Genomic DNA, 15,948 nt, shown 5'->3' with positions numbered 1-15,948 from the left:
CAGCCATCAATCAGTCAATCAATGACAGCATTTTACGAGCCCAGTCCTTCCATTTTATCGTAACAGCACTGATCAGTGATGCATCAAAATAAACAGCCACATATTATCTAGTTAAGCCCTAGCTCTGTTTTAACACAAAACTGTCTGTTAGTTAGTTTGTGGTGTATGTTTGTGTATAGCATAGTTTTTCACATCAATCATTTGCCCAACTCCACCGAATTCCATCAATGTCGCCTCTCTGCTAAGTTCGACAACAAACTAAATAGATTCTTTATTGAATTGTGTCTGGCACTGTGTTGAAACAGTTCGCTTTTTAACATTCTCTAAACATATTTGTTTTTGTATTCTGATTGTCTCTCAATCGCTGTATTGTATACTCTTTAATCTAAATATCAAGCGGTTTTTTTTTTTAATTTTATTTATTTAACGCGTACATTTTTTTTTTTATTTTTTCATACTCAGCAAAAACTGAACAAATAAATAAAAAGAATATTATTTCGTATACGCTCTCAATGATTTATTTAAATTAACACTCATTCATTATCTCTCTTTCGCGCATTGTACAACACTGTTTGCAATAATATTGAGTTGCCTTGTTTGCCCTATTAGTCAGCCTTTTGTCGTTCAATGCGTACGTTCTTTACATCAGTTAGCTTCTAACACGCGACAGCCTGCGCAATTGCTGCCTACTTTTTTGGGCGCCAACAGCGCTCTCTCTCACACACACCCACACACACACAAACACATGCACACGCACACACTCGCGCATTCGCCATACGGACAGACGTTAGGAAGTGAATTCAGCACATGTACATACATATATTGTGTATATATATATTTGAATGTAAACATAAACAGTTTTTATATATGTGTTTATACACATACATATATAAATATATATATGCATATATGTATATATATATATATCTCATAACAAAAGCGAGAGTCAAAAGAAACCCCAATTTTATAAAACAAAATTATGAAACAATGATAAAATGCAAAACACAAACACACACAATTCATATGTGCATTATTTAAACAATAGCAATAAAAAAAAAAAAAACAAACTAAGAATTATGCGAAAAACAAAAAAATGAAAAACAATTGAAATTGAAATTGATATTAAAAATACACTTGCAGACAATGTGTAAAATTAAGAAAGTTTAAAAAAGAAAATGTATACAAAAAAGCAACAACAAACACCAATTATCAACGAGTAGCAAATACGTATATTAATATTTAAAGAATTAAAATATGAAGAAGAAGAAGAAGAAGCACAACAGCAATAGTAGTTGAAGTGGGGACGTTTGGGTCTAGGGTGGGATTCGGGGGCTGGTATTTAAGTAGTTAGCTAGAAAACAAAGCAAAAACAAAACAAATCGAAACGAAAACAAGAACTCCACACAACAAATAAATACACACACATATACACACACACACACACGCACACATACGTAGCAATGAGTGTTTATTTTACCTACTCAATACACAAATTTGAATATGCTGCTTGATTTATGAACCGCGCCCACTGTGCACTGCTTGCTTTTTGTTAAATGCAAGCAGTGCGCCAAATTGTTCCGATTAAAGTGTTATGGGTGTGGGCTCTGGGTGGACGAGGGGGGTGGGGGTGGGGGGAACGATTTGAAATAAAACGATTACACAATTATCGATCGCATACTCAATTTACCGTTAACTGTTTACCGTTAACTGCGCTTGCTTTTCCGCTCTTTTCTTTGTGCCCATTCGCCATCGTTTTTGCAACGAATTTTTTTTCGTAAATTATGTACAAAATGTTATGTAAACGCTTCCAATTTCAACTGAACAGTACTTCCAGCAGAACCTTACTGAAACAAGCACAAATTACACACACACACACACACACACACACACACACACACAGACAGGCTACAAGAAGTACGAGTAAATACTTAAAGAAGCAGAAGACTTTTGAGATACAAATAAAAACAAAAAGAAGAAATAAGAAAACGGAAATTAGTAAAAAGTAAATCAAGCAACTCGTAAGTTAGTTAATATTTAAATAATTTGTAGGGTTAGCAGGACAAAAGAGCTGTAATTATCTACTTATGTACTATGCACATATATATATATATATATGTATAAATTTATATATATATATGTGTGTGTATATATATATATCAAGCAATAAATATTTAATAAACAATTCAACACCAACAAACAAGCAAATAAGAAGCAACCGAAGAAGAAGAAGAACACCAACTACGTTAATATTTAAAAGTCGATGTGTCTCAAGGGAGCGAAAACTCTCCAGAACCAAACAAACTTTAACAAAGCAAAAAAAAAAAACAAAAAAAATAATTAAAAAAAAAAAAAAAAAAAAATTATATATATATATATATATTCAAAAAGCAAATACAGATGACAGACCGCACAGACAGACTGTAATCAAGTAATATATATATTATATATATATATTAACTATATATATTATCTATAAAGATAAACAGAGCGAGTTCTCTGATGAAGAGCCCGAAACAAGTTCTAGGCAAAATGTCGGACATGGAGTTTGTTTTTGGACTCCATGCAAACGCACATCTAGTGTATATATATAGATGCATATGCATGTATTCACATCGGCACACATGTACATATATATATATGTGTATATATATATATATATATATATATATATATATGGAAACATGTGTGCATACATATGCATAGCGAAGGTTATTTTGAAAACAAATAATTTAATGTATTTTGAAAGCATTTTATTATTTATTTTTCGGCTGTCGGCTTTCCCCTTTACACATTGTTTGCACGTTTTTTCAAAAAAAAAAAAAAAAAAAAAAAAAAAAAAGAGTAAATAAAAAAAAAAAAAGAAGAAACAACAACAACAAAAAAGAGCAAAATGAAAACGCAAAAATATAGAAATGAATTAAAACTTAAACAAAACAAATTGCATTAAATAAATTTATAAATATAACAATTTTTAATATTAAACTAAACAGCAAAAAAAAAAAAAAAAAAAAGAAGAAAAACAAAAAGAAAAGAAAGAACAACAATAATAATATATAAAAAAAAACATTAAACAACATGTTTCAACATTATTTTAAACACAACAAACAACAACAACAACAAATCAACATTAAAGAAAAAAAGCGAGCAAAATTATTTAAATCGAGTTTTTTTTTTGTTAATTTTTTTGAGCGTGTGCTTTGTATTTTGCTGACAGACAACACACACACACACCAACACACACACATACAGAAAATTGTGAACAATTATTTATGATTTTTTGTAAAATTTGCTGTTTTTTTATTACCCAAAAAAAAAAAAAAAAACAAAAAAAAACAACAACAATTATTCCAAAAATGCCGAAAAAATGCGCAAACAATTTTTTAAAAACGACAATTTTTTTTTTTTTTTTTTAATATTTTTTTATTTTGGTTTTGTGAAAAGCCTTCCTAAAAATTGCCCCAAGCATCAAAAGCAGTTTTCTTTAGTAACCTATGTAAGATCTTTAGTTAAAAGCAGAAGACTAAAACAACAACAAAACGAAACACGACGAAGAAGAGAGAGAGAGAGAGAGAGAAACTCACACACACACACACTCACATGTAAACACGCTCAAAGTCTTGTAAAAATAAAAAAGAAAAAACTTTAAAAATATTTAAAAAAAAATAAATAATGCATTTTTGGTTTCAACAAAAGCAGCGAAGAACTTAGGTTTTTTTTTCACGTACACACACACACACACACACACACGCACACACACGCAAAGCCAAATTATAAAAACAAATATAAAATAACATAACAACAAAGCAACAAAAAAAATAACTTAGTAAAAATCTTAGTTAAAGGCAACGCTAGGCAGAAAAAATACAACAACAACAAACGCACACACACACACACACTTGGCATAAAGATGCATTTTGAATTATACGAAGATTTGACACACACACACACACACACACACACGCACGCACACATTATACCTATATTTAAAAATATTTGTAGTAAAAGTAATATTTAATATATATATATTATATATATATATATAAAACAACAACAAACAATAAATAATATGTTTAAGAAAAGAGAAGAAGAAGAAGAAAACAACAACAACAAAATGCAGCGCACAACAAAAGGCAATGAATATAACAACAACAACAACAACAAACAACAAAGAAAAAGTTTATTAAAAAGAAACAAAAAAAAAAATGAACAACTTGTCTTTCTGCATTCTTTCCACAACATTTTCTCCCAATTCTCTTTAAAAAAAAATAAAAATAATAACAAAAACGAAAAAAAAAACTATAAACCAATAAATTGCACATAAACAAAAGTAAAGCCCATAAATCATTAATCCAAAATAAAAATGACGATCAATTTCGATGAATTCGAGCGAAAACAGAGAGAGAGAAAAAAAATGAAAATAATAATAATAATTATATATATAAAGAGCAGGTTGGTTGGTGCCCTCTTTGGTTGTTTTTCCCTCGTTTTTCTCGTGCAGGTTTTCTTACTTACAGACTTTAGAAGTGGGAGAGAGAGAGAGAAAGAAAATTAATGAGAGAGAGAGAGAGAGAGAGGAAGGGAGAGTGAAAAACAGAGAGAGAGTGAGAGCGAGAGAGAGAGAGAGAGGGAGAGAAAGAAAATGAGGGCGAGGCAGAGTTATGAGGCAGTTAAATATACCTAAAGCCCCATTATGCCGGAACCCGCCCTCCTCGCCTCACCGCACACCGGGTACAACAATTGCTTCACATTGGTTTCAGCGTTCCACAATTGTATCGAGGTATTTTTCTTTCACACAAAACACACGCACACACACACACACTCTTTTATATACCATACCATATATCCTCTATATAAGTCCCTCCCAATCCCAACACACACACATATCAAATTAATTTGCAATTAATATTTTCCCGTAGCATTCCATGCTTTCTTGATTTACTCTTTTAACACTCACAATCACCTTCTTTTTTTTTTTGTTTTTTGGTTTCTTTTGGTGCTCGAACTAAACCAACTTTCCCCCCACTTGAATCAAATAAAAATGTTGTTTTTATTAAATTTTCTAATATTTGATTTCGTAATCTTTCAGGCGATGCCGACGATCGGCCACCACGCAAGAAAAAATCACGTGATTCAAATGGAAGCAATGTAAGTAGCTGCAATTGAAAGTCCTTCAATATTTCTTAACTGGGAACCCATATGGAAAACCAAACCTCTTAACACAAAATGCACACATACTTCGATTGTTTGGCATCTCATGCGCCCATCTTCTGCACCTCATTGTAAGAAAGACTGTCAACTAGTTTGACATCGAATCGTATCGAGCCCGTAATTCCATTTGATTTTCTTTAGTGCGAACCGAGCCTTGAACTGAGCCTAAACCATTTGGACAAATAACATTCATGTCCGAAGCGTATTTTTATTCAAAATTGGTTTGATCAAAGACAAATGCTTGGGCTTCCCTTGGTCTCTTGAGTGTTATTAACATGATGTCTACTATTCGATATTCCATTAACAGTTGCATAGAAATTATTTATGTTTTGCTATAGTAAAGGCGTGACAAGAGGTCTCAGATACGCAGAGTTAGATTATCTTCGCATAACTCTAGATCATATCAAGTGTAGTTAAGTCTGAGTTTCTAATTCTAATCTAATTTTTCAGTCATATTTTTCCCTATAGAAAGTATATATATAAAATAAATAATTAGCTGCTAATAATATTTGTTCAATAATAGTTCGAAACTGAAGCCTTTTAATCGTTAGCAAATGCCGTAGTTAGTTTCTGTGCAAGTCTAATATTTCATCTAATATTTACTAAAACTAGTTTAACATTTAGTTAAAGGTTTTTTTGCTACTTAAGTTGTTGGTTAAATTTGATAGGTGGTTTAGCATCAAGGTATATATTTGCCAGTGCTGTAAATGCATTGCACATAATCTGACAGGAAGTTTAGCTTCGATATAAATAACTCCTAGTGCTCTAAATGCATTGCACACAATTTGACAGGAAGTTTAGCTTCAAGGTAAATATTTAGCAGTGTTGTAAATGCGATGCGCTTGTGGCAACACTGTGTGATCGTTGAATATTCCAGCATAGCTAGCCAATCTGTCAAGTGTTATAGAGTGCTGCCAGCTTAACAGTATTTAATCAGGGCGTTGCCATATTTTACAAAATACAATTTCTTTGACAGTTGACAAATGTTTTGCTATTGAACTCGTTAGGAAGGTGGATTTAAAACTAGAACTAGCAAGAATTCGAGTGCGTGCCAAACATAATATTCATTTAACCTAATCAGTGTGCGTTACCCTCTCTATCCAATCTATTGTACTACCCGATCTTGACCCCATTGGCGGCAATGCAGGTAAATAACAATCCCAGCCTGGCTGGCAGCTTGCTCGGCAATCTGGCGCCGGCGCCGACGGTGCAGCAAATGCAATCGGACTTGCAGCGCCAGCTGGATCAGGTGGATCATATGCTGTCCTCTGTGGGCGCCAACGCGTCAGCTGCACAAATGAGTGAGTACCAATTGAGAGAAAGGCCCTACGATTGATATGTTGTGACTAACTGAACTAATTAAATGTTCTTTTCCGCAACACCCCACCTGTTCACCTGTTCACCTGTTCACCTGCCCACCTCCTCGGTACCAATACCTTTGTATACGTGCAGCCAACCTCATGGGCAATGCCAATCCATTGGCCGCAGCGGCCATGCTGAACAACAACAACAAGACAGCGCCGGGTGGCGGCGGCGGCGGCGGCGGCGGTTATGCTGGCAATGTGTTGCATGCTTCTGGCCATCATAAAAACGGACTCGCAACGGGCGTCAACGAATTGTTGGGCAGCGCTGCTGGCAAATTGTCCGCTGCGTCTGCTGGTGCTTTGCCGCCGCACGGCTATGGCGGAGCGGCGGCAGCAGCGGGCGCTGGACAGGCGGGCAGCATTGGCGGCATACGCATTGCCAGCAATTTGCATAAGCAGCCCGAGCTGGCCGATCATCATGCGGCGCTGACCGCTGCGCTCGCCTCCACAGGTGCTGCCGGCAACAACAACAACAACAGTAACAACAATAACACGGGCACACTAGGCATGGGCGTGGGCGTGGGCGTTAATGATGCTTTGTCCAGCGCCTCACTGGCCGCTGGCCTCAAGCAGATACCCCAATTCGATGATCCCGTGGAACAGTCGCTGGCCTCGCTTGAGTTTAGCGCCAGTTCCACGGGCAAATCATCGCTGACGGAAAACTTTTTAATGGCCCACCAGGCGCATATGATGCAGCAGCAACAGTTCGGAATGCAGCAACAGCAGCAGCAGCAACAACAACAGCAGCAACAACAGCAGCAGCAGCAACAGCAGCGCATGGACTACATGACAGAGCTGCTGTCAAAGAGCGTGGAGAATGTGGCTGGCATGAATGGCAACCATTTGCTAAACAATAGCATATTCAATCTGGACATGGCGACGGCTCCCTATCAGCAGAAGCAGCAGCAGCAGCCCCACGGGCAACACGGCCATCAAACGCAACAGCAGCAACAGCAGCAGCAGGCACACAACAATGGCTACAATGTGGCCGACTTTAGCGGCATGCCGGGCTTTGATAATCTCAATATGGCTTCGGCTGGCCTGCTGGACCATGTGATGCCCATGGCGGCCATGATGGGCAGTACGGGTGGCGGCAAGCTTAAAGATGGTGATCAGCAACAGTTGCAGCAACAGCAACAACAGCTACAACAGCAATTGCAACAACAACAGCTGCAGCAGCAGCAGCAGCAGCAGCAACAACATCATCATCAACAGCAACAACAACATCATCATCAACAGCAACAACAACAGCAGCAGCAGCAGCAGCTGGCCCAACAGCAGCAGCATGGCAATCAGGCCAACAACAAAATGCTAATCATACCGAAGCCTATTGAGTCGATGATGCCAAGTCCGCCCGACAAACAACAGATGCAGCTGCAGCAACAGCAGCAGCATCAAAAGGTGCTGCCGCCGCAGCAATCGCCCTCCGATCTAAAGCTGCACGCCGGCAATACGCACGCTAGCTATCAGGTGTTCAAGAGCGCTGTCGAGCAGAATCTGAAGAATGCCAGCTCGTGGTCGTCGCTGGCATCGGCCAGTTCGCCGCAGAATACGGCGACCACGTCGAGCAAGGCCAAGCCGGCGATGGATTCGTTTCAGCAATTCCGCAACAAAGCCAAAGAACGCGATCGCCTCAAGCTGCTCGAGGCAGCCGAGAAGGAGAAGAAGCACCAAAAGGAGGCTGCCGAAAAGGAGCAGCAGCGCAAGCATCACAAGTCATCATCCTCCTCCTCATCCTCATCAGCGGCGGCGGCCTCATCCGCTGCTGCTGCTGCTGCTTCGGCGGTGGCCGCGACGCAAGCGGCTGCTGCGGCAGCTGTTGCTGCGGCTGCTGCTGCCAATGCAACGGCTGTTAATCCAATTAGTGCCGGCAGCAACAGTAATAGCAGCAGCAACAACAATAACAACAATAACAACAACAATAACAGCAGCAGCGGCAACAATAGCGGCAACAATAGCGGCAACAACAGCAACAACAACAATGGCGGCAGCAGCAACAACAACAACAACAATGCTGGCGGTCAGTCTGCGTCGCAGAGCAGCGGCGAACGCGAGCGCGGCAGCAGCGCCACAGATGCCTCACGCATCGGCAGCGGCATTGGCATCGGCATCGGCATCAGCATTGGCAGCGGCAGCGGCAGCGGCGGCAACAACAGCAGCAATTCGGCCAACAGCAATGGACCTGGCAGTGCTGGCAGCGGCAGCGGCGGCGCTCTTGGTGGCGGCGGCGGCAGCGCCAGTGGCGGCGGCAGCGGCAGCGCCAGTGGCGGCCCACTGCTCAATGCCGGCAGCAACAGCAACAGCGGCGGCGGCGTCGGCGGCGTCCTCGGCATAGGCAGCGGCAGCGGTGCAGCCAGCAGCAACAGCAACAGCAGCCTGGGCGGCAACATTGCAACCAGCGGCTCGAACAGCCAAGGCGGCGGCAACAGCGGCAGCACTGGCGGCGGCGGCGGCGGCGGCAGCGGCAGCGGCAGCAGCGTGGGCATTGGTGGTGGCGGCATTATTGGTGGCCCTGCGCCCGGCAATGGCCACCAGTCGGCCAGCAATGCCCAGTCGCAACATGCAACGGCGGCAGCAGCAGCAGCAGCTGCAGCGGCACAAGCGACTGCGGCGGCCAACGCTGCGGTGCTGGCTGCCTCGCCACTGGGCGCCATGGAAAGCGGACGGTAAGTGGTCATGCGAGAGAGAGCGAGAGCGAGAGCGAGAGAGAGAGAGAAAGAGAGAGAGAAAGAGAGTTGCCTAACACACCGTTTTGTTGTTTAACAGGAAAAGCGTGCACGATGCACAGCCGCAAATATCACGTATGGATGACATTAAAGCATCGCCGGGCCAGGGACAGAATTCGCCGGCACAGCAATCGCCGCAGGATCGTGCCGCTGCCAAACGTGCAGAGCAGCGGCGAGCCGAGCAGGAGAGGCGCAGACGCGAGGCGGTAAATGAATCAAAAACTAAACTCAACGAAAAGAAACAGCTAACCTCGGCATGCCGAGAACTAAATACCCTTGTGAAAATATGTGCGATAAGCTGACAAATGCTGAGATGAGATAGTGTTCCGATTTTGATTGAATTCCGACATCTGTAGAGAGCATGGTGAAGGGAAACGAAAAGGAATTTAATACTCTTGCAGACGCAACCCTTAGAAGCACAGGGAAAATAGTTAATGCCGAGTTTGGTCAAGATATCTTGTTAGATGACGGCAAAATTTTAATATCCTCTGCAAGGGTATACAAACAAGATAGACCTATGTAAAGTTTCCGGACAAACGGACATGGACATTGACATTGATAGTGTTCAGATATATATGTACTCTTTGAAATGTGATGTGTACTCTTTGGTACGTTACACCTTTCATAAAAATATCATGTCAATACAAGTCTATAAAAACTGCAACAGAGAGTTAACAGAGAGCGGATAATTTGATCTGCTATTGTAACAGAATTAGGATCCACACTGGCAGCGATTAACAGCCGCAGCGCCAAGCAGCAGGTATCGATACTGTTGCGGTTAACATTGACTTAAAATGTATATTTTACAGTTTGCTGTTAACTGCAGCAGTTGCAGTCACATTGAAGGCTCATCAATTTAAGCGAACAGTATTTTTTAATGAAATTCATAACTAATATACATCTAATATAATAATTATTATTATTATTGTTATTGTTATTGTTATTGTGCACAGATGGCCGGCCAAATTGACATGAACATGCAGAGCGATCTGATGGCTGCCTTTGAGGAGACGCTGTAGGTAACGGCCGCGACGGCTGCGTCGTCGACAACTAACACCAAAACGAAAAGCAAAAGCAACTCCTCCAAATCGAGCAGCGCTGCCAGCAGATCGCACGCGCACAAACGTCGTTCGCATCACAGAAGGCAGCGTGAATAAGTTTGGCAGCAGCAGCAGCAGCAGCAGCAGCAGCAGCAGCAGCAACAACAACATCAAGGAATGACATACAACAACGGTAGCAGCATAACAACACCAACAGTTGCAGCAGCAACAGCAGCACCACCACCACCACCACCACCCAACAACAACAACAGCAACAACAACAACATTATCATCATCAGCGAGACATGAGCAACATTAATGGTAGCAGCATACAAAAAAAAAAAAAAAAATGAAGAAAATGAAGACAACAAAAAAAAAAAACAAAACAAAAAACAAAACAGCAATATTATAAAAATACAATACCAAGAATGGGGGCGTTGACAACAGCAAGGCTTGGCTGGCTGGCACAGAGCAACAACACCAGCCCCAGCAGCGCAACAATGAAAGCAACTAAAAGCAACAATTTTTGAAATCAATCACACAATTCATATTGGACGAGCAACAACAAAAGCAACACACAACAACGACAATGTAACAACAATTGTTAAAACATAAGCAATGTTCGAAGTAATTATAATTACGTTTACAACTACAATTAACAAACATAGGAATGCATTAAGTGTACATGCAATTAGAGGGTATAAAACAATACTGATGTACATATACGTAAGAGTGTATGCATGTGTGTTTGTATTTTGTATAGAGTGTAGCATACACTCGCGCACACACACACACACACGCACTTAACATAAACACACACACACACACACACAGCGAGAGACAACAACAACAACAACAACAAGAAGAAAAAGGCACATTTCCTTTGGTTATATAAAAACAAAACAATAAAAAAATATATATATACATATATATATATATATATATCATTTTTTTTTTTTTAAACAATATTAATATTATTATTATTACTCTTATTATTATATTGATATGCCCCATGCATTGTAATATTGATTATCGATCTATATAGGCGTTAAGGTTCTAATTCTATGATACAGAAGAACAATCAGTTTTTTTTTTTTTATATATATATATATATACTTGTTAACTAATTTAAAACTATTAAGCGCAAAAACAAGAAACAAAAACAAGAGAGCATCCAATTAGATTTTACATTATGATTTAGTTTACGTGCATACACAGATTGTGTGTGTGTGTGTGTGTGTGTGTGTGTGTGTGTGTGTGTGTGCGAGTGTGTGTGTTTGTGCGTGCGTGTGTGCGAAAAACAATAATAGAGAATTAAAAAAAAACAAAGCAAAACAAAGTAAAAACATTGTTAAAAACATGTAATTTAACACTTGTAATTTATATATATATATATATACCAACACACACACACACACACACTCACGCATACCCATGCATAGGTAAATACACACACACACACACCCGCACACACACACAACATATATACTATAAATATATATACACACACACACACACATATATATATATATATATATATATATTTAAGTGCAAAATTAGTTTTTAAGTAGCAACGAAATTTTTTATGTAACGCGCCTAAAAGCAGAAAGAAAAAAAAAACAAACAAACAAAAAACATTTCATAAATTTACACGCAACGTTCTTCGTGTGTGTGTGTGTGTGCCCACATAGAAAATACTAGAAATTGACAAAACACAAAAACATACGCTAAAACAACATCACAAGAGTGCAGCACGCAACAAAACAAAAACAAAAGCAAAAAAAAAAAACATAAAACATAAAATTGTATAGAAAATAGCATAAAAAAAAACAACATATTTTTTTTACTATACCTCTCCAGCCCAACACAACATATATATATATATATATACTTATATGTGTAATATACAAAAATATACAAATCGAGCACGAGTTCGAATTCGGGCACGTATTCGAATTCGAATTGGCGTGTTCGAAACTATTGTCTTTTATGTAAATTCAGAGAGCAATTCTGCGCGAGAGCCTTAGATAAATGTTAAATGTTTGTTTTTGTACGTTACGTTCAAAGCGATAAAAATATGTGTATACAACATATAAACATGTATATGTCTGTGTGTAGTTGTTTTCAACATTGTTTTGTACTCGCAATGCTACGTAATACATATAAAAGCGTAATTCCAAATTAAACTAGTAAGCACACACACACACACACACAGAGAGAGAGAGAGAGAGAGAGAGCAGTGAGAGAGACACAAACAAACACATACACATGCATATATAGCTTATAGCCTAGAGCTGCCATAGTAATATGATTGAAGCCCAAATCGTTGAGACGATATATGGAGTTTTTATTGTCTTAGCTTAACTAAAACTCGAATCCATAATATCAATTTATATATACATATACATACATATATATATATATATACAGATATGTATTTATATATATATATATATTTATAGTGAAACAACAAATTCATGCAAGCGGGCAGTGAAACAAAAGCAAATATTTATTTTTCTACACTTGACATAAGGCTCCGGCATGAACGTAGCATCAAAAAGCCTCGGCGTCTTTTTGTTCTTAATAAATATCGTAACGATGTACTTCCAATACGATCTTCAGTTAAATGTGACTAGCATATGTATGTATATAGAATAGATACGGTGGTGTGCACGATTCAATATCTAGGCACAACTCATTATCAGACCAAACAGACCACACAAGCTCCATAAAATTAATGATAACATTTTGCAATTTAGTTCGTCGAACTATTTCCAACCAGTGTGGCTTAATGACAAAAAACAAAAACAATTAAATATAAACAAAGAAAATATAAATAGAACTGACGAAAATCGAAGCAAACACTCAAGAAGTTAATAAAAATAAAAAATTAAAACAAAACAAAAGAAAGAAAGAAAGAAAAAACTGCGTTGCACTTTGCCGCTCCGTTGTTAAATGCAAAACCATGATGTTTAGTGAAAATTTTAAAATTGTACAACTTAGTTTTTAGTGTTGTCTAACATTCAACATTGGCTTCCACGAGTTGGGCGTGAGTGTGTGTGTCTGAGCGCGTGTGTGTGTGTGCGTGTGTGTTGTGCACATGTTTTGAGTGCACTGTACTTTTGGCTGCTTTGCTGTGTTTGTTGTCTTCACCATTTAACATTTTTTTTAATCTTTGCTAAAAATCCATGTGTTTGTTTTGTATATATATTATATATATATATATATACGGACAGTAAATAAACATAAATGTGTGTCTGTAAGCGAGCGTGTGTGCTTGTGTGTGTGTGTGTGTGTGAAAGAGTTATATTAAAGTTATTATAATGCATACTTATTCTATACATAAACGTTTTTACACAAACAAGTTATATAACAACACACACAAATACCCGAGAAACCAGCCTCCCCCACCTCCCTTCTCCAACCACAAGGTACACATCCTTAAATCTATGTTGTTATACCCCAAATCCAATCACCCCCTCCTAAGATGTCACTTATATTTGTGTAAATTAGCTTTTTTTTAACTATACACACTATCTATATATGAATATATATGTATACACACGTATATACATATACACATATATATATATATATATTACAATATAACTTTTTTTTTGTATAATTAATTTTTAGCATTTAATTGAAAATGAAAGAAAAATATCAATAAAAGGAATATATATATATATATACATATATATATAATAATGAAAAAAAAAAATAAAATAAATAAAGATACAAGAACAAAAGCAAATAAATGAAAACAGTTTTCCTTACTATCTATATATATATATATATATATGAATATATATATATGAATGATACCATATATACATATACATATGCATAATTATAACATTTTAACAGTGCCCCCTCCGCCCACATATGGATCCCATACATGAAACTATATTAAATTGTAGCCTTAAACCAGGCGCTGGCATTTTAGCAATTAATTGTTGTCAACACTTTGTTAAATAACTTGAGGGAGTGCTAAAAAAAAACAAAAATCCATGTAACATATTAAAAGAGTAAACAATTGAACGAATAGGATCAGTTAAGCAAACGACTTAGCCTTATACAAAGCAAAAACTTAATGCTAATATCTAATGAGAAACGGAACCACACATACTATAAATGAAAACTAACTAAAACTAAACTAATAATAACAATAATGAAAAGAGAAAACCACAAAAGCAAAATGGAAGACGATCAACAAAAGCAAAAGTGAAGCTGTTGTTCATTTAGCCCTGCCCCGGGCTGTATGTAGCCTGTAGTCGTAATTATATAATTCAACAAATGCAACATTATGAGAAAAGCAACATTAAAACAAAAACAATTACAATTTTTAGTAAGCCTACGATTAATGAATGAATTAACAATTAACACATATATTACCTTTAATGCGTACACTTAGTATTAATGAAAAACAAAAACGAACGCAAAAAAAAAAAAAACAAAACAAAACAAAACAAAAGCAACAAAAAAAAAAAGAAAAAAAAAATTGAAAATAAAAACTGATAAAAATATAAAAAAATTGCACGAGTTTTGTGATTCCCCTGTTCAGCGTTTTGCAGCTTAGCAAAAGCTGCTTGCCACGTAACCGCTTGCACATTCAGTGTCTCGTGCAACAGATGGCGCCACGTTACAACTGGATTTCGATTTTTTAGATCGATATTTTGAGCCGATTTAGAATTAGAACTTTTTGAACTCGATTGGTATTTTGAAAATCCAACAACAATAATGACAATTTTCGCATAAATCGAGTTTATTCTGAAATGATTAGCTTTTGATTCAAATCTGTTCTATAGAGTTTCACGAGTCCAGAATGCAGTATCTTTTCAAGATCTGACTTCAATTGGCCGAGTTATGAACATGGGAAATTTTTGAAAAAATTTGAAATAGTTCGAATATCTCGGGTAAATAAAGTCCGATTTCGGAACGATATCCCACTTCGAATTCGTACGGACCAAGACTACCGATTGGCATGCAGAAAATTCGAATCTAGAGTTTTATCAAATTCAACAAAAATGGCAAGGGGTAACATCACAATTTTCGCCAAAAAGGGGTTTGTTCGGAATTGAATTGTTTTCACTTCAAATCTGTTCTATACAGTTTTACGAGCCCAGAATGCCATAGCTTTTCAAGATCTGACTTCAATTAGCCGAGCTGTGGACATTTAAACTTTTTAAGATTGTGTTTTTCCCGGCTTACGGGTGTTCGTTGACAAAAGTTGCATGCTATGAGAGCGCAGCTCGATTGTAAAACTTGAACCGTTATTTTTAAAAAGATATTTTATTACTTAAAGATATGCAAAAAAATGTCGCTTATAAATTAACCTTGTACTATACAGACTAATTATTAGATATTTTGTATATTAATTAACTGGTGAGATTTTGCGCTAAAAGCCCAAGAACTTAAAGTACTTAAAATACTTGAATTGAGACATAAAAAAAAAAATAATAGGACTTAAATCAAAAATATGCAGTTGGTAATGATGGTAATGTGTGTGTGGGTGGGTGTGTGTGTGTGTGTGTGGCATAGAAGAAACCGAATGAAAGTATTCACAGATAAGCTGCCCCTCCTTGAACAAAAAAAAAAAAAAAAGAAAAG

At 37.5% G+C, this 15,948-nt stretch overlaps 1 protein-coding gene across 10 annotated transcripts in view; it reads left to right on the top strand.

The window, feature by feature from the left end:
* Positions 1-15,947, top strand: part of fs(1)h (female sterile (1) homeotic) — a 34,265-nt gene extending 18,318 nt beyond the window's left edge. For 9 of the 10 annotated variants that reach the window (XM_070211059.1, XM_070211066.1, XM_070211075.1 and 6 more), the window contains 5 exons: positions 5,087-5,145; positions 6,290-6,509; positions 6,661-9,238; positions 9,339-9,504; positions 10,252-15,947. In XM_070211059.1, the coding sequence (XP_070067160.1) occupies positions 5,087-5,145; positions 6,290-6,509; positions 6,661-9,238; positions 9,339-9,504; positions 10,252-10,317 (3,089 nt within the window). In that variant the 3' untranslated portion in view covers positions 10,318-15,947. The remainder of the gene's footprint in view (positions 1-5,086; positions 5,146-6,289; positions 6,510-6,660; positions 9,239-9,338; positions 9,505-10,251) is intronic. The other variant, XM_032440160.2, reaches the window with a different exon arrangement.
* The last annotated feature ends 1 nt before the right edge of the window (position 15,948 follows it).

Source organism: Drosophila virilis, chromosome X (genome assembly GCF_030788295.1).
Source record: "Drosophila virilis strain 15010-1051.87 chromosome X, Dvir_AGI_RSII-ME, whole genome shotgun sequence".
Taxonomy (NCBI): Eukaryota; Metazoa; Arthropoda; class Insecta; order Diptera; family Drosophilidae; genus Drosophila; species Drosophila virilis.
The sequence above is the reverse complement of the archived record's forward strand: the minus strand, read 5'-3'. Positions and strand labels throughout refer to the sequence as shown.